General features: G+C 33.7%; 2 protein-coding genes across 3 annotated transcripts in view; one reads left to right on the forward strand and one right to left on the reverse strand.

Annotated features, from left to right (window-relative positions):
- Positions 1 to 2,612, forward strand: part of LOC128995130 (glucose transporter type 1-like) — an 87,884-nt gene extending 85,272 nt beyond the window's left edge. Inside the window, exon 19 of the mRNA XM_054420039.1 lies at positions 2,270 to 2,612. Coding sequence (XP_054276014.1) covers positions 2,270 to 2,361 — 92 coding nt within the window. The 3' untranslated portion in view covers positions 2,362 to 2,612. The remainder of the gene's footprint in view (positions 1 to 2,269) is intronic.
- Positions 1 to 20,796, reverse strand: part of LOC128995132 (SOSS complex subunit B homolog) — a 38,120-nt gene that overhangs the window by 15,742 nt on the left and 1,582 nt on the right. Inside the window, exons 2-3 of one of the 2 annotated variants that reach the window (XM_054420042.1) lie at positions 17,630 to 17,795; positions 3,145 to 3,245 (exon numbers count right to left, since the gene is read on the reverse strand). In XM_054420042.1, the coding sequence (XP_054276017.1) occupies positions 3,145 to 3,245; positions 17,630 to 17,764 (236 nt within the window). In that variant the 5' untranslated portion in view covers positions 17,765 to 17,795. Of the gene's footprint in view, positions 1 to 3,144; positions 3,246 to 16,386; positions 17,796 to 20,796 lie in introns of those variants that run through there. The other variant, XM_054420041.1, reaches the window with a different exon arrangement.

Genomic DNA, 20,796 nt, shown 5'->3' on the forward strand with positions numbered 1-20,796 from the left:
GATCAAACTTTAGAATTATTGTGAACACTGTTCATACTGTTTTTAAATTACATACTTTTGGCAAGGTATTATTCAATGGTGCTATTTAATGGGCTTCATATACTTTTTTTGTCTAGCGATATCCAGGGCTCATCAACTACAATAATAACACACATACACACAATCCTACTGTAAAATCACGTCCAATGTTTCACAGAACATGAAAATCTTCCCGCTTCCTCAAGATTGGAAAACTTATTTTTTCCCTAGCTGCTAGTGAAACGCCTAACATCAACTATCGGATCAGTTGAACTTGGAGGTAACGAAGAGATAATCAGCCAGGGATGTGAAAGGCTTGTCTACAATAAACACTACACCAAGGCCCACCCCAACTTTCTTAAAGTTCAACTGACCCAGCAGTCATAGTCAAGAGTTCATCCCGCTTGCGGGACAAAAAAAAGTTCCCCAACCTTTAAGTTTGATGCAGGACGTTTTATGTGTTCCACTAAACTTTGGACTTGATTTTCCACAGTGATTGTGTGTAATATGTACATCTGTGTTCACTGAAGCTAACAAGTCCTGGATATTGCCAGACAAAAATAAAGGAAGGTGAAGCCTTTTTTTTGGTTGTGTCTGCGCCAGTGGCATTTTAATAATTGAGTCAATTTAAACAATTGAACCCTTTTAGGGGATTGCGGTCATCACTGATCACAGTACGTAATCAATACAATACACTGTTTTTTTATACTATATACTTTACTTTACTTTTCGATGAAATGGCGACCATACAAAGTAGGTATTTTAAGGTATTTTATTATAGGCACTATAGTACTGATATAATTAATTATATAAGTACTACGAGATTGATCAAACTATATAAGCACTATGACACAGATCAAACTGTAGAAGAGCTATAATACAGTTCAGATTATACAAGCGATACAACAAACACTGACTAAACTATAGAAGAACTACAACACTGATCAAAATGTAACAGAACTAATTCTGATCAAATTATATAAGCGCTACAACACTGATCAAAATATAGAAGCACTATGACACAGATAAAACTGTAGAAGAACTACAATACTGTTCAGATTATACAAGCGATACAACACTGACCAAACTATAGAAAGAAGAAATACAACACTGATCAAAATGTAAAAGAACTAATTCTGGTCAAATTATATAAGTGCTCGACACTGATCAAAATTTGAGAACTACTATAATACTGTTTAAATTTTAGAAGCATTCTGACACTGATCAACTATAAAAGTACTAAAGACACCAATCAAACTTTACAAGCACTAAGAATACAACACAGTTAAAATATAGAATCACTATGACACTGATGAGCCAAACGAGATTGATAAAAATAAATATAGAAGCACTTGCTTTCACACGATATAGTGGGTGCACCCACACTTTGTACAACAAAATTTAATTAAAATTAAAATATAAATTCACTTAACACAACTCTACAAAATATGCTTCAGTAAAAGAGAGCGTTTGAGCATATATTTTGGATACGTTTTACTCACATTTTATATTACAATTAGTTATTAAATATTTTTCTCAGCTTTATATTTACTACACCCACTTTGCCTCATGGTCTTCAATTCAATAACCTGTATTAATAACAAAAATTCTTTATAGATTTTAGCCTGTTATAAAGTAGAATTGTCTGCTACTTACACTATTTTATATAATAATTATGGCAAATAAACTAGATGCAGAGGTTTTCCTCTGTTGATTAATTTCATATCAACTTATTACACTGTTCATTTTCAATGGTGATCAATCTTGGTTTATATGGTACTGTATATACAAATCTAAATAAAGATAATACCTCGGCTTTTGTTTACTTCAATTCAATGTATAACATACTTTCAAATGAATATTTATTTCAATTATCCAAATTAAATATAGATTATTGGCAATTAAATGTTTTAAATACATTAATTTACCACCCTAACAAAAATAATAATGGTTACCTCCTCTATCTTTGTCGAGTGCATAAGTAATTTTCTTCTTACTTACTCAAACCTTCTATGAATATCATTGTATGTGAACACCAGCTTTAAAATGAGTAGTTTTGCTTGTCCGATCATCTTTTGAAAAGATAGCTGATGGCAAGGCTCTATTTTATCTCTGGCTTTCACAGTGTGTATTGTTCCTGTGAGGTTCTATTGATGTTAGTCTGTAGATGATTGATTGTAGGGTTGAGTCTAGCAGGTGTCAGCAAGTTCCGGGTGAGGACATGTTTTCAGTGTTGGTCTTGTTGTTGCAGCTGCTTCCGATCGTTGCTGTCGAGATCTGGCACAGCCGATTCGTCCCCCTCCCCCCCTCCCACCACCGCGATTCCCGAACAGCGGCGTCTGACACCGGGAAAATCTTAACGGCGATATGTGCGCGACCGCGCCTAAACTCGGCCTACTCGGCTTTATACACAAGAGCGGTAAAGCGTGGGTTCTGTATCTCCGTCGCCACTAAACCTCCCATGTGTACGTTAGGTGCGCTAGGTCCTTATCTGTAAATTGCTCACTCCGCGACGATAGTGTGTGATCCAGATACTATATAGAGAATATTTTAATATAAGTGTTATCGAGGCACGGTGTATATATGGACACTACCTGGTTGCAGCACGGAGGGGGAGGGGGAGTGTTGTGTTCGAGCTCGATGGCGGTTCCCTCACGAGTCGCCCAGTGAACCGACACCCCCAGTGCCGCCGCCTCGTCTCACCTACTGAACTCCCACCTCACTCGTGATGGCTGCTTGTACCTGTAGGTTATGTCTTGCTGGCAAAGGCAAGCGTGCAACATGTGTTTTTCTACAGTTATACAATTGAATGCATTTATATGATGGCATTGAGTAAGACTTACTCAGCTACATAATCTTGTCTAAGTTTGATTTTTGAAATGAAATACAAACAATCCATTTACACAATTTTTATAAGTTAAACCTGTAACCAAATTATTCGTGATATAAATATTGAGCTTTCAAATTTGTCAAACATTCAGCTAATAACCAAACAGGTAAATATTACATCACACATTTCTAATTTTGGATACTTTTGGATTTAAAAACTCACAAACAAAAATTAAAATGTTCACCATGAATTAAATTTGTAATTAATCATGTACGATTATATTTGAAATTTCATACCTCCAATAATGGGTTTCTTGACGAGACTCGGCCTGCATCTTGACTCTCATGGTTGAAGGACAACTTGTAGGGAATGGGGAAGATGTTAAATCTCCTCCACCCTAAGAAAAATAAACCGTACAGCATAGATTGCACAAAGAGTAAGGGATTATTCAATAACAAACACAGGGCTACTCTTCCTAGCTATTTGGTAACTGTCACAGACTACAGAACTTTTTTTAAAGATTCAACCAGAAAAAAAGAGATAAAATTATAATTTGTCAAATATAAAAATGTTTATTTCTTTCATAGACCTTTCATCATTTACATGTATTTTTGACTGGGGAGAATAATTGGACTTATCAGAAGTCAAGTTTTTGGTATAACTTTTTCATAAGAATCTTACCATTAATGAAATATTCTAGGGATAATTAAACATGGCAAAGAACACTTTAATGGTTGTTTGGTTTGACAAAAAATGTTATCGCAACTATTAAAATAAAGTAATGTTTGACAACACTGCCTATGACGATTTGTTAAAAAATAAACCCAATTAAGGAAAGACATGCTTAGCAATGTTACCAAATTCGAAGAGAACAAATTTTAAAAAATAATTAAAAGGTAATGTATTGTAGTTTTAAAAAACCTATACACTCATAAAAATGTTACAAACCTATGAAATTTAATATGAGAAATTTTCAATTTGATGTAGATGTAACAGAAGCATGATGTTTTTAGAAAGTGTCAATCAGGCCTGTTTAAACCTGAAATGTGACGTAAATTGTTGTTGAAACAGTTGAAAAAATAAAACCTCTTATTTTTTTAATGAATAGGACCTATTAATCTGAATTCTCTATAAACATAGCGGCCAGGTTCAAGCAGCCATTTTCCAAAATTTTATGTTTACTCGCTACGTTTTTGTAGTTATTAATTTTATCTGTGTTATACTCACGCAATACTTACCCCTCCCGTATCACTGTTAAAGTTGATAAAGCAATAAACAAATACAAAATAGAATACAATAACAGTGATAGGGTGGTTCTTTTCTCATCTCAATCCTGTATGCAAAGTAAAAAAGTATTCATTGCTGTTCTGCCCTAAGAACTGTACTGAATTCATACTCTACTAAACAATAAAAAATTTCACTACAATTTGCCAAAATAATGTGTTTATTTTTAAAGATATGTTTGCATGTTAACTGCACCCATTCAAAAATCACTTATCTTCATGCAAATGCAACTATTACTGTAAAATGTTTGTGACAACTTACAAACTAGGGAATAAAATTTTGTTTATTGAGTTCTCTAAAAAACAATCAATATTTTTCATTGGTTTGAAATAAGGAGCCAGTAAAAAGGATATAATTTTTGTAATTCTTGGGGATGAAAATAAAAAATAAGCTTTTTATCAAAGTTATAGAACAAAATATTTAAATATAAAACAACAAAAAATAGTACAGAGCTCACTTTTGTATTACTGTATGATACATTGATTTACTGACAATTGAATTAATATTCAGTAAATTACTGTAATCTATGGAGAATATAATCATACTGTTTTGTTTTGTATACAGGATTGTGTTGATAAATCTTTCTCTTGCAGTGATGGTGAATCGAGCACTTAAATTGTAGGACTTTATTTGTTGGGTTTAGTTACCAAAGATTAAAAATTAAGTGTTATGTCACTTGGTAAAGTTTTGTACAGAGATAATTAATTTATTAGTATGAAGTGGAGGCAAATCCAACTTATTAAACCAAATGATGTATCGAACGAAACTTAAATATTTTTTTTTATTCAACACTCTTGACATTTTTTTAATAATATATTTTAATACAAATAGTAGTTAGGGTCTACTGTAATCAGTTATGAAATAGAAATTAAGACTATAGCAAAAGTGTATACATACTAACAACGTGAATAATACAACATAATTTTATGAGAAAATGCAATCTTATCTCCTAATGGTATTAGAAATTCTTAAGATTGATTTTGAGTTTGAAAACCCATCAATAGCTTGAATATATGATAGGTAACAGGAAATTTTAAGAAATTAGTCAATACTTTAAAATAATATTTCAAGTTATAGTTTGTATTTAACTGTTATCTTATAAAAAATAAAACGTAAAACTAAATAAAGTTTAAGCGCCGTAAAAAAGGCTTTCTGTATTTGCCTTCATTTCAGTACCAAACATTTGTTTTATCCCTCCTTCAACAATAAATACTTATATTATTTTACATCCCAAATTTGATTTTGTGTTCCAAAACATAATTGTATTGAAATTATAAATTTTTCTCAAAATACTTTAAATCTTTCATCACTTGAAAAGTTTATAAAACCTAGTTAAGCGTATTATTTAAATAGTATGTACATCATAAGTGAATATACCTCACAAACAACCGGTTGCCTGTGGTGGTGTTTTAAATAAAAAATACAATATCTTTGAATATTGATAGAGCTTCAGTTTCAACAAGTCAATGGTTATAACTATCCCTATGCAATATATTATAGCTATGCAAATAATAAGGTTACAAAGTTAAAATGAAAAAAAATTACAATCCAGAATGATATGATTAAAGATTAAATATTGGCCAGCTGTAAGTAATATTCACAGGCAAAAATAGCATAATGATATTTATACTCATACACAGTTTGAATGAAACTAGTGGTCGTACAGTGGTCGAAAACTCAACCAAAAATATGTAATGTACAGGCTTCTCTATTTTCACCCCACGTTGTAAATAAAATACGTGATAGTAATATCTTCCATTTATTTTGATTTTCTTTTTATATTATTTTGTCATTTCGTCACCAGTATAGCAACCCATAAGGCTGGTTAGTTTTTAAAAAAATTCAAATTCACTTTTTGTGCTTATTTTTGAGCCTACTTTAATTTATAAAGAGATTTTGCACATCTACAGGAAAATATCTTTCTAACAGTATGCGTAGAATTTCCCTGCGAAGCACACGAGCTGAGAAAAAAGGTTTTAAAGAAACACGCTAGCCTATTAATATATATATTTATGGATTAATACAAAATAAATATGAACATCAAAAAATACACTTTATAGAAGTTGCTGAGTGAGCAATTACTAGCAAGCCATGAACGAAGGGATTTTCACAGAAAATTGTTGACCAAAGAAGACTAAAATAAAAGCAAGGTGACAAAGAAAATCTTAAAAAAATTAGTCACACTATTGAAAAGCTGATTCAAGTTCTTTTTCATCATTATCCGGAAATCAGCCTTTTTAGTTCTCTAAATCGTCCGCAAATTCATCATTTTCGGGTAACTTTAAATAGGGAACATATGGTATTTATGGTATTATGGTATTTTCGGGGGGGGAGAAAAAACATATGGTAAATTTTTCGGTTCGCTACCTCAAAGTTTTATGAGTTTATAATGAAAATGCTGCTAATCACACGCTATTTTAAGTTAAATTGTAAACAACAGAAATTTAAACATTGAAGCAACTGACTTTAAATAACCTCAAATTATGTGTAATGATTAGAAGGTTATTTCCACAGTATGATGAAAATAGTTGTTCATCACACAGAGTGTCTTCTTATCATTTTGTAAAACACGATTGCGTACCAAAAAGAGCCACTTTCGCTCCTAGTAATGAGAACTACTATTTCTTTAAGAAACCTTCCATAAAATTTATTAAATAACCATAAAAACATACTTTTAAAATAATTTTTATAAAGCTCATATACATTCATAGTGTGCACTAATATAATAAAAACAAGTATAGTTAATTGTAGAATATTCAATTTTGAAAACCTTGGATAGTTATACTATTTCTGTAAGTTTTTATACTAATTTTAGATTCAATCCACCACAGGTTGTTGATTGTGGATATATGGACAAAAACTGCCTTAGTTTTAAGATTATTGTTGGTCAATACATTAGGCCAGAGCGGTCAAAACAACGCAAACATTTTAATTGATTGAAATAGAAATTTATTTTTCAAATCATGTACATAAGTATATAAAATCGTAACTGCTGTATTGCTAACTCTATACATTGTTAATCTGTATATTATATTATATAGAATTTTTCTAAGACCACTTATTTACTTAATAAAATTCCAAATTTTCACGTCACTGAGATGTTCCATGGTTTAAACTTGATTTTAAAAATTGGATATGCGTTTTTCTTGAAATAGTATTGATATTGTAATTAGGTACATTTGCCAATTTATATTCACTTTACCTTTATGAATAATAATGGATTTTATATTATTTAAATATCAAACTTGTAATAAGTAATATTTAAACTAACTTTTAGTATCATAAGTTTAAAGATTTCTAATGAAAGAAAAACATCTTATAATTTTACATTATCTAAACATTTTGCAATATTTTAAATACAATATCAATATTGTTTATACTTGATCCTATCCTCATGATTTGTTTGGCTCTCTTTTGTATGTTGTAACTTTTCACATTATAGCCCATGTAAGGATTATTTTTCATGGAATGTTCCATTATTGATATTTTGTAGTATACTATACATCTTGTTTTAGTATCACTCGTCCCTGCACATACGTTACGTCGCGTAGTTTCCGAGTTTACGAGACTCAAGACGTAAGGCTACTGGCGTAAAGTGGCCCCAGTGTTATTCTAAATGTAAATATTGTTATTAATATTTCTTTTGGACACAATTCATACTCTATTGTGTTTAAGTTATATTTTTAAACTGTATTGTATGTAAGCGAGTAATTTAGTGGTACAACTATAATAATATACCTAATCTAGACATATTAGATCCTGGTACCGATATTTAAAAATAATTTATATTCTTTACGACAGAGTTGTATTGAAGTATTTAAAAATTTGCCGAAGCGTTTTAGGTTAATGCTATGACGATTAAAATTTACATCTCTACAACTTTTTGCTACATTATTTTGTACGTATTTCGGTTTCTCATATTATATACATATATAATTTTATTTATAGTTCATTCCTTTTAGAAGGGATGACTAATACTACTTTGAGCAATGGTTAATTATAGAAATCTTGGCTGAAAATCAGTCATGACTGTAAAAAGTATTTAAAAAATGCAATAAAAATTATTCTATCTCTTTATTAAGTGTTGGTGTTTTATTTGGTTCAAAGCCTACATTCCTGATACAGTTTGATACAATTTTACTGGGGTATTGTCAGACTGAGTGTGATTGATTTTAATAAAGCACCAAATCAAGTCTTTACAAAGGGGTGGGGGAATCGGGTCTGTTTCTAATGGTAATTAGAGATCATCTGTTAGTTTGTCTACTTAGCCTTTCTTTTTTCCACGTGTTGAAGAACATTTCCAAAAGGACACCTTTTTAACATACTGATTCCTTCACACCATTACTCACTATACTCTGTTCACAAAATTTAGGCGGTTTGGGGGAAAGAAATCCATCCCCTCCACTTGAACCTTTAAAATAATAGCTCAACAGCTGAGGTTTGCCAATACGTCAATAAGCTGCGACACATTTTTCCAAAAAGGTTGTGTGGGAACTTCCCGTCAAACCGCCTACATTTTTGTGAACGGACTGTGGTACATACAGTATAATGTATGTATGGTAAAACTAAAAGACATTAGTGTACTCCCTTTTTTAAAGGTTGTTAATTTTACTAACTTTTAACTGTCAGTATAAAATAAATAATACAATGTCATTGACCTACTACTTGTCTACTAACCAAAAAGTGAAGGGCACCTGAAAATAAGAGAGAAACGTTTGGTTTGCATAAACTCGTCCAATCATTACCAGACATGTTTGTAAATTAAGGTCTGTATCAAGCTCCCATCGTAGCCATGCAAGCTAGTTCAAATCGGAGACCAGAGTTGAGTTCCTTACTTCAACCTTGACTATTGAGCCAATTTCCACTCCATAAGGACAATTGGTCTTTTCATAGTACAGTATATGGAAACGTGGTGGAGTGAGGAAAACTGACACCACTGCCAGGTATGAATTGCCAGATGTTAGATTTCTTGGGTCGTTAACTTTATTACACACATGGATGGTTGAAATCACTGAAGGGTTAACCACAGAGAAGAAAGATACAGAGGATACAAACTTATGGAACAACCGTGTGCTTTCAGCTATGGTATGGTGGGGCGGAAATGTACTTGTTCAGGAAGAGCCTGAGTGACGATGGCCACATAACATTTATGCACGGCAGTTGTAAAGAACAGGGTCTACCTACAGCACGCTGTAGTAGAAGCGGAAAAAGTACGGAAGTGACGACAAATAAAATGTTGTTCTACACACCAGCGACTGGTGCTAGACACGACTTAAGTGTACCAGTGAATGTAATCCTCTGTATCTTACTTCTCTGTGGATTAACCAATGAGACCCTGCACATAATGGTTCTAACCTCAACATTAATATTAAACTAACAGATAAGCACATCTACTGACGAATGGTTTAAAATCACTTTAAAAGTGACAATTTGTTGATTTTAGATCGGAAGAGTGCTGCACAGCTTATTCTTTGGTTGTGGTCATTTTAAGTATTCTTAAACGTTGCACATGAGCAAATTTTTATGACAGATACCATTTATTGCCTACCTTGAGTCATTTTGAACAAATCATCAAAATTATGAGGGGACATGTACTCAAGTGACGTAGCCTATGTCTTAGTGTGATTTTCGTCCATAAAAGGCTCATTCTACATAAAAGATTCAGTCTTGTCAACTGATCAATTGATTGAGAATTCAGGGAATATCCTTATTTTTAACCAACACAACATCATCATTTCAAATCAATGAGTTGGCTCCATTCTGGCACAGCAAGTGGCACGTACTACATGACAAGTTGTCATCATCGATGTATAATACTCTACTGGATAGAGCGCTGTGTGGTGGAAAAACGGTCCGTGCCCACCAATCGAATTGGTGGGATACCGAGGTGGACCGTATGAACCTCTGTCATTTACACAAACATACTTTCACTCAACCTGCCCTGCTTCACTTATTTGCCAACGTAAAAATATCAAATTTTTATTTTTATTTTCTGGAAACGACAGTGCTTCTTACAGAATAGTTTGTTTTAACCTAAACATATTTTTTATAATTTATTTAGGCAAATAAAAACTGATGATTGTTTTTTAAAACAACTAAAGACATGAAAAAGGTAGTAAGCGAGGAACTTTATTTTTTGGTCAGGAAAAAAATTCCTGCGGCAAAGTTTTAGATTAAAGTATGAATTTTATTTTTATTTGAAGCTTTTTTTGATACGGAGTTTGCTTGTATCATTTTTAAGCGATTAAAAGTAGACATAAAATCGCTTGGCACGACATTGGTGCTAGGAGTTTGGCTGGCTTGGCATCAGTTTATGGGATTTAGATACTGAGTTTCTGGCATTTAATTATCATTATACACATTAAATATGTCATTACATTACGAAGGATGGGTAACTAAATTTACAAGCGTACGTTTCTGAATTTTATTGCTTACCGTAGTCTATTAGTTAAAAAAAAAAATCGTTGAATGAAAGAATACATTTTGGATTCACAGTAGTATTTAATATTAATCTGAGAAAATATTTTGTAATTATTTACTTTAGTGAGTACAGTAGAGTCCCGTTAGTCCGAAATGGTTGGGGCCGGGCCCATTTCGGATTACCGAATATTTCGGATTAAACGTTTTTTTGTTTTTTTTTATTTTTGAAATTTTTTTTTGTCTTGGGACGCAGGCACGAGCCCGGGATTGTTTTTCACATTACTTAAGGCTAGACCTAGTGGCTGCAGCATTATCACTTACAGTAATAAAATCCATTTGTGATTTGGCGGACGAATATGAAAATTGTTACAGTAATAATAAAAACTAGGTGAACCCCGTCGAAATCGACGGTTACCTACTTTCAAGGCTTACGTTAATTCATCTCTGCTCAAATCGTATTTTCTCTTTGTACCATATTTTATAGCCAAGATTAGCCAAGTGTTATTTTCAATAATGTTACCAACCCAGTGCGCCAAAGTCCGTAATATAAGCAGGTGCAAAAAATTTGTCAAGCTGGGTACCATTTTAGGCAAGGTTTCTATGTTTGGATTTTATTAGACACGATAAGAGCAGATATTTCAACAAAAATGTTTGATATGTGTAGAATAATATGATAAAATGTAGGCAAAAGTGGAGAAAAAGTTAGACACCAACCCGTACAATAGATATAAGATTTCAATAAGAATTAATTTAAGAATTGCTGTGATAAAAGGAACTATTTTCGTATAAAACCACTAATTTCGTAATGGAACGTTATATTGCAAAACATGACATGATAAAGAGGAAAATCAATTTTAAAATCAGAAAATAACATTGCAAATACTTACTTGGTACAATCTATATCTATACTATTATATAAAAATCTAATGGTGTCTGTCTGTATGTGTGTTACTAATAGGTTTAAAAACTACTGAACCAACTGGGCTTAAATTTTACAAAAATATAGTTACCATACCAAGGACCATTATAGGACTATTCACATTTTGATACTGACCGTAGGCTTTGCCCCTATGGCTTTAAAAGTTCTGAAGTGAACATTTTAAAAGTAAATATTGATTTGTCTACATGGCTGCAATGAGAACACTAACAATGTTTGTTTACATTTGCTTTGACATTTAAATGTAAACAAGAAGATCTGCTAAACTGCATAAATTTCACAATTTCAGACAGCTGATACAAAGAAATTAAATATAATATTTTCCATAAGGTAGGTTTATTTAAATCTAACCTTTTATCATAGATTATTCATTCTAAAGCTATGTCAATGATTATAGAAAAATACCCCCGCCGCAGCAAACCTGCCGACTAAGCGAATTTCCATTTGTCTGAATTGATTTTCAGTTAAATATATTTTAATAACATTAGGTTTAACGAGTACCTAGGTTTGCTGCTACAAGGAAACTAATAAAGTGTGTTTTTGAGTAAAATATTGATGGCTTAGTACAAAATAAATAAATTTGCCAAGTTTGATCAAAATATATCCATAAACAAGCAAACTACAACATTTGACAATATTCTCCATAAGAATAACACGTGAATTTTAAATTTAAAATTTTTTTAATTTTCTCCGTTACTAATAATCGAACAAAAATACTTTTATATACTAAATTATTTGTTTTTTTAAGCTCTTTAAAAAGGTCTAAAGAGAAATCGGGAAATTTTGTGTTTTGAGGGTCAAAAGTGAGAAAAACCAATTTTTACCCCATAAAACCCCCCGTAAAGCCCCGTTCCCATGGTCCGATCGTGCTGGTTCGCGAACTCATTCAAGTTTATCCCGCTTTACACCTTTAAACCAAATTTCATCAAAATCGGACAAAAATTACTCAAGTTATCGCGTTCACGGACGTATATATATATCTAATATATAAAATTCTCGTGTCACAGTGTTTGTCTGCAAACTCCTCCGGAACGACTTCACCGATCGTTATGAAATTTGGTGTGTAAATTCTGTAGGTATGCGAATCGGACGTAAACTATTTCCCGTTTCGAAATTCTTAAAAGGGCTCCGCCCCAGTGGCTCTGGAGTTTCCCATGTTAACCTTATGAGAAATGGAATTAATGAATCTTAACAGCTGTTTCAATTAAACAAGTTGGTTCTGTTCTATGATGTTCAATAGCATTAAAGTTACAAGGATTACCAACAGGGTGCAGCACTATTATTTCTTTTACATTTATGACAACAGCTAATTTGCAACCAAAAGGTGAGTGAGCGTAGCGAACGAACTTCAACCTGGAGGCGAGTGAGCGTAGCGAACGAGCTAACCTGAAGGCAAGTGAGCGCAGCGAACGAGCTCCAACCTAAAGGTGAGTGAGCGTAGCGAACGAGCTCCAACCCAAAGGTGAGTGAGCGTAGCGAACGAACTTCAACCAGGACGTGATTGAGCGATGCGAACGAGATCATCTTGAAAATTAAACGTAACGGTACTTTCTTTCCATCGGTCTGTCTTAGGGTAAACCTATAACTTAGGCGATACGAAGTTCGCCGGGTCAGCTAGTTCCCAATAAATATGTGTTGTTTGAAATACAATTTAAAAATGAACAGCTGTTTTATTAAAATGTATTATTCACATGGCCAAAATGTAAACAACTCTGTGGATGGATCTTTAAAGGCTTCTGGGGCAGAGCCCTAAGGGATTTTGCTTAGTTTTTCTTTTGATAACTCATCTACAGACCAAGACCTTTCTTTGGACACCTCAACCAAGTTTCTACGCCCATCCGTTCTCTCAAATTAGTAGGGACAAAGTTTCCAATTAAATATTTAAATTCCCCCATGTTAATCTTATGGGAGAAAATCCAACTTTGATGGCCTGTGGTGCAAAGCCCGAGGATTTTTATTACAGGAATTGGTGAAAGGGGGCGTCTACACAAAAAATACTTTATTTTGACACGTCGTTTGTAAAAATCCGTCCATTATTAACGGAGGAGTAGTGTTTTGTAGAAATCGCCTTCACGTATTATATAAGGATGGTGAAATATTTACTAAAATACTCTACAAAAAAATCTATCTCGCCCGGCCGCTACAGAATACGTTGACAAGGTACAGTTAACTGTGTTAAAAGTTTAATAATAAAAACTTTTAAAAAAACTCAAAAAATTTCAAAAAAAAAACTCGGTGAAGGGCTATTGGTTCTTATGGGAGCTTTCACACGGTGCGGCGCCCCTACGCTGTCTCAATTTAGGCAAACTACCTGACCAAGAAGGTGCAACAGTTATTAAGAAATTATATATCGTTGTATCAGAAAATAATATATTCAAAGTGATCACAAAACATATATTTTTATGTTCATCCCATGAAAATCGGCCAACTTAAAGTATTAAAACAAACTTTTTCCTTTAATAACTAGAGGAGAATATTATATTACTAATTTATACGTAATGAAACATATTTTTTACTTCTAGAATACAATATTTTTAGATATGATGAATTAATTATATTTTAAATTAGCCTATTCATTTTATTTGAACTTTTAAGTAGAGTATTCACTGAGGCGTGGTTAATGAGATTTACTCGGAGGGTTGGTAAGTTGGGTTCGTATGTCGTAATAGACATACGAAAATAAGAAAAGAATCTTTCTTCATCGTTGCGTAAGGAATAAATAAACCCCTGTTAAATAACACCCTGAATGCCCCAAACTCGTGCCGATTATTAAGTATTGGGTGAACCCAAAATGGCTATTATTTCTTCTTCTTTTTCTTTGCCTCCATACTAGGTACATGGCTAAAACCTTCTTTTGCCGTGGTGTTAACATCAAAACTGTGTAACTCGGTTTTATTATTGGTAGTGTCACAACTGAACAGAAAATAATAAATATTCAGGAGTGCCGTACGGCACGCGCCGGACGAAACCGTACTAGTGTGAAGACACACACTTGTCCGGCGCAACGCCGCGCCACAGGCACCGCATCGTGTGAAAGAGGCGTTACATGTTGCTAAGTCTCTCAATAATAATTGGGGCTCACAGTAGCAAATGATGACATGCTTCTGTGATAAAATAATTATTGTAATATTTTGTTCTGACCAATGTTCAAATAGGTTATAAATAAATCTAACTCTTTCATAACATCACTAAATTTCTTCTGAGATTTACTTGTGATGCATAGTCTGTAAAGTGTGAGCAAGTAATTAGATTAATTATATCTGTTTACAAACCTCCTTAAGTTCGTTATAATAAATTTTACTTGTAATATTTCCAAAAAACTAACACAGCAATATGCAGCTAGAGCGGGCGCGACACTCGCCACTAGGGTGACTCATGCCTTTATCCCCACTCCTCGCGGACAGAGCGAGGCAGCAGCAGACCGCAGCCCTACTTCAACCTCAGCGCGCAATCGAGGGAGTTATTATACATCGATGGTTGTCATATCAACAGACTGTTTTTCAGCTTCTCAGATCAAGGAATCACCAAATGGTGGATTTAAATTATTGGTTTTGAAGGCTAGGATTCAAACACTGAATACATCGGAATGTCGATTTATTTGTACACAATTTACTTCATTGTGAAAAGTCTCATAAATCGTTGACAATAACTTAAATATAAAACAATAATTTACCATTCATCAGAGAATCTATCTGCACAATTAAATCACTTCATGTTTATTAAATAAATATTTTGTCTTTAAAATTGTATATATTAAAAAGTTAAAATGTCTCTTTTAGTGTTATAAAATTGTAGGTATTTTTTTTTATCCATTAAAACATATTATTACCCCACTAAAAATAACACAAGATTCCTTCTACACAAATGTTTATCACATCAATTTAAAAATATATTTTCATTTAAAATGGTTATATTAAAAGGCAAATAACTTCTTGATAAGCATTGTACGTGTAAATTACCTGAAAGTACAAAAATATGTCAAATAACACTTGTTTTAAATATATGTACACTTATACTGTTTACTTACAAGACGGTAAATACATATGAAAGATGGTAAGTGGACACTCCAATCGAAATCGATCACCACTTCCCATATTTTATGTATTACCGTCTTGTAAGTAAACAGTATGAGTGTAAATATATTTATTACAGGTGTTATTTCATGTATTTTTCTACTTTAAAGGTATTAAAAAATTACTTTTTTGAAGTTATAAAACAGTACCTACGTTCTTTGAATAAAACTCCTTAAAACATATTACTTCACTAAAATTAACACTTTCGCTAAATAGAATACATACAAATAATCAAGCTGCACAAACATACCGGTACCATGGATTAAACATACTTAGGTTTCTCATCGTTAAGGACAGTTTTAATGTTGGTTAAGTACAAAACATGAGGGGGAATGTTGTTTTGGATTTGTTTCTTGTTATTTTGGCGTTTTCAGAGAATTTCCCATATAGGGAATAAGCTAATACCATAGGTCTCATGGTCAGACCTGGACCAGGTCCCAGACCACCTGACCGGCTTCTATAGCTCCAAAATGAAAGCAAATAGAAACCTAATTGCAACTGGAACCCCCTATTTTGACCCCAAGTAATCCAGCTTAATAATTTTCAAACCCAAAAAAGCACCCCAAAGAGCAGATTTTTGGGGGTGGGGGTGGTTTTTGGAAAATTTTCCAATGTAAAGGGGTCCCGTCATATTACACCTCATTTTATAGGTCCTAGAGTCCTGAGTATTTTAGTAGAAAAAGTTACGGTTACGGGGGGAAAAAATTCTAATTAAAATTTTCTATGTTATTGTTATTCTTATGGAGAAAATGAAAATGGTTCTAGTATACTTCGTTTATGGATATAATGTTGATAAAATTCAACAAATTTATTTATTTCATCCTATGCTATTGACGTATGGTCAAAAAACACTTTTTATCTTCCCCGTAGCAGCAAACCTAAGCACTCGTTATATCTAATGTTATTTAAATTGGGAATAAATATGTCTTATTTATAGAAATATTTTAGTAAAAATGTAATCAGAGAAGTTGAAATTCGCTTAGTCTGCAGGCTTGTTGCGGCAGGGGTAGGCTATTAAAACTAGTTTAAAACCAAATAAAATTGTGTAATTATGAACAATAGCTTGTCCAGGGTTTTATAACCAAACAACAGTAGAACAACAGTAGAGCACTAATCATAAAATTTACTCCAAAAAAAGAGAGAGAAAATGTTGTTGAAATTAGCGTTTAACACCACCAACGTGAACCGCACTTAAAAAACAAGCTACAGGTTATACAATGGGATGAGAAGACTAGGCCTATTTTCTGTTAGTTAGTCTATGATATAATGACTTCAGGTTTTAAAAGTTATACAAGATATTTTCATTAAAACAGTAGGTACTTTGAACTAAATCTTTTAAACCTTATTACTTTACTAAAATCAACAGAAAAATTTACCATTTAACAAAATATCCATCTGCATGTTTATACTTTACCTATTTTAAATAAATATATATTTAATCAAACTTTAGATAAAATATTAAAAAATTAAAATGTTTGAGTTAAAAAAAGTATGTAGGCGTAGTAGCCTATTTGAATAAAATTTGTTAAAACTCATTACTTCACTATTAACGCATGCATTATTAAATTATCTTTTATCATTCCGAATCACATTCCGTTGACCCCCTCTGCCCCCACTCTTAGGTCCACTTTTCCCCGAGTGTTTCCCCGCAGGAATGGAGGTCTCTCTGGTTCTCTCTCCCGAGTATCGAGGGGCGTTTTTCCGATCACTTGCAGCAGGTAGCAGAGGAGCGGGTCTGTTCTGGAGTGTACCTATGCTATTAGCACTACCGTTATTTATATTACTGTTCAAATTCGGCACACCACCTCCGGGTTGGTTTCCAATTGGGTTTGATAAGTTCAAATTAGGTTCACTCATGTTAAGCTGTTCGTTGAAAACTAAACAGAACTCCCCTATTTTATCAATATCACCGTTTTTGCCCGAGTATAAGGTAAGTGCGTTACGCCACACTCCTGCGTAGGCTTTGCTCAGTCTAATGATGTCCCCGGGTGCAATAACAGCTCCTGGTTCGTCCCACAGGGACAGATTAATACAAGCCGTAGCATCTGCAACTTTCAAAGTCCTTACTTCTCTGTTCTCCTTCAGTAGCACAGGCTGACCCACATCCAGAACGATAAACGTGACAGAAAAGTTCTTCAATCCCGGACGGATGTCCTTGATATGGATTGAATCCAACGTACCTCCCACGGAGTTCATCCTCATCAATAGGCTGATTTTGTTACAGTCTAAAAACCTGGAAAACAGTTTTACATGTTTATTTATACGCAGAATGTCATTGCCGGTACATAATAAAATGACAGGACATTTATCAATCGCTATAAGGCCCCTATTACACGAGGTAGCCTGGCGACGTCGCCAGCGGCAGTAGCTGGCGACGCACTGGCCACCAAACCTATAACCAGTTGAGTAGCCAGAATTTTACCGCCGTGGCGCCGTTGTTGTGAGTGCTTGTCTTGCACTTGTACTTGTTATGAGCGGTGTTTACAGTGAATAATGAGTGATTATAAGTATCTTCTCTTCTCCTTCTGTTACTTCTGAAGAAAAGGAGGCAAAGGAAGAGAAAAATGTACGTTCATCCAATGCTTAGTGCAAGAGAATCAAAAGGGTTATATTACACCCTTTTTGATGAGCTCTGTGCGGACAATAAAAAATGTTTCAATTATTTTCGTATGTCACAATCCAGTTTCTTCGAGTCATAAAGGATGATATAGACATTTTATCAACTGAAGTGAACAATTCACACACTCACAACACAACAGAACGCAACACAACAGTGTGCAAGTACCCCCGTGATATGAACTAACCGAGTGGCGACGTGATACTGGCGACCTAGTGTAATAAGCTCCATATACTACAATGCAGCGTCGCCAATATGGGTAGCCAGTGGCTACCGCAGTGGCGACGGGGCTCGGTAGCCAGTCGGTCGCCAAAGTGTGGCTGCGTCGCTGGCTACCCTCGTGTAATAACATCCATAAGAATCAATGCCCCATGACAAGCTGAGTAGCCAGTTTGGTCGCTGGCGACGTCGCCAGGCTACCTCGTGTAATAGGGGCCTTACACTTCAAACATAATATTTAATAATTAATAAAAAAAAGACACTGCGACCAACTAAGAGCAGCTTAATAGGGGGGAGGATTGTCATATGCTTAACCCTCCGAGTGTTATTTGTCGATGCATCGACACATAACACACTTTGTGTAGTGTTTTATGTTGATGCATCGACTCACAAACACTGTTTACGGCGAAGGCTCTATGACTGACAAAATCGGATTGAACTGGATCGAGTTAGGTATCGTTTTATTTGACAGATTCAGAGCTTTCTCCGGAGGTCTGTCTCTAAGCGCTTTTCATTTTAGTTCCGAAAATATTGTAGCAGACAGCTGACGTGCGTATTTGTAAACAGCTTGGTTAACCTCGGACCGATGACTGATGTGTTTTATTACAGTGTTAAAAATCAAAAGTAGTGATATACGTGGTGCATTATAAGAAGATTTAAGTGATTTTGAAGGGCTGGTTGATGATCCTGAAGAAGTAGGTAGTGATATTGATGTAAATTATCAGCCAGATTCTTAGCTATGGTTAGGCTATGCATTCTTAGCTAAACGCTATGTTCTGAAATCTGTTTTTTGCCCATAACTTATTTATTTGCAAATCTACTTCCTTATATTATTATATTTGTAATCCTCATAAAATTTAGAACAAAGTGGCTATTTTCAAATATTTATAGGCCTAGGCTATAATTTATACAATTTCATTGTGCGCAAACTTATTTTTTTTTAACTAAAAAATTTTTTTTAAACAAATTTTCCTTATTTTTTATGTTTAATATTGAAGCCCATGATTTTCCAAACAAAATGGTATATAGAACAGTATAATTAACATTGTTTTCAAGCTTCTCAGATCCGTTTTAATAAAACCTTGCAAATGAGCAAAAAATAGGCAGACATTAAGGCCAAAACAAGGGACACTCGGAGGGTTAATTATAACTTAAAACTGCTTTCTAAATCATTTCTACCATTTTTTACCATAAAAAGGTTATTTATAGGCCTACTAGGGCCTATTGCAATCTGAGTGACTCAACGAGACTGAAGCTTGATATTAATTATTTACGGTAGGCTAAGTTAATTCTACGGCCACTTAGGGATCTCTCCGACAAAAACTGATAGAATTTTAGGATTCAGCGTGAAAAAAACTTTAAGTAGGCTAGACATAACTTAGGTATAAAAATTACATTTTCCCCATTGTAGATAAGTTATATGGAACAATTACCCATCTTGGGTACAGTTTCTTAACTGGGCTATGCTAATATCGATTGAAACTATCGATTCGATTAGTAAACCTTCGTGCGATTTTTTCACCATCAGCAAGTTTGGTTGGTTAGGTTAGGTTATGATAGTTCAATTTGATAATAAATATATTTAAAAATATCGATTATTAATCAATATTTTCAATTCGATAGTTTCTGTCGATATTAGCATAGCCCAGTTAAGAAACTGTACCCCCCATCTTAGTAGTAGGGCCTAAGACAACTAGGCCTAGGCCTAATTCAGTTGTATCTAGGCGTACTGACTCTGTGACTGGCTTAGGCCTAATCAAGTAATCAAGTAATTTATTGGTCATTAAATAATCATTGATTACAATAGACCTCGTCAGAGACACACGTATAAAACAATAGCGATACATTATCACAGTCACATTATAGCATACAAAATAGAAAGGCTATCATATCACAAACGCTACAATAAATAAATAGCTGTACAGTTAAATAGATAGAAAAAAAACATGCATAGAGTTATAAGATTAATACTGAATAAATATAATGACAGTCAGAATAAATATAATGACTAGAATATCATGTTGGCACTTTCTACAAAAAACTCATTCAAGTCATAACAGGGATGGTCCATAAGCCATTCCAACAACTTGTGTTTGATTTGTTTGCTTGATAGGCCTAGCCAGGTGTTAGGAAGGGCGTTTACAATTTTAATAGATACACTGCAGAAACTCCTCTGAACAGTTGCTAATCTAGTATAGGGCCTATCAAGTGCCATCCTGCCTCTTGTCTGATGAGTATGAAAAACACCTCTTTGTGGAAACAGATTTGGGTTGCTCGTTACAAACATTACATATTCAAGTATGTACAGATTTACAACTGTAAGGATTTGTTTTGACCTAAAAAGAGGTTTACAATGTGCGTGCTGCCTAGAGTTAGTTAAAAGCCTAATTGCCTTCTT

The sequence above is a fragment of the Macrosteles quadrilineatus genome, unplaced genomic scaffold (assembly GCF_028750875.1).
Source record: "Macrosteles quadrilineatus isolate MER2022 unplaced genomic scaffold, UCM_ALF_1.0 Scaffold_5__1_contigs__length_97177068, whole genome shotgun sequence".
Classification (NCBI taxonomy): domain Eukaryota; kingdom Metazoa; phylum Arthropoda; class Insecta; order Hemiptera; family Cicadellidae; genus Macrosteles; species Macrosteles quadrilineatus.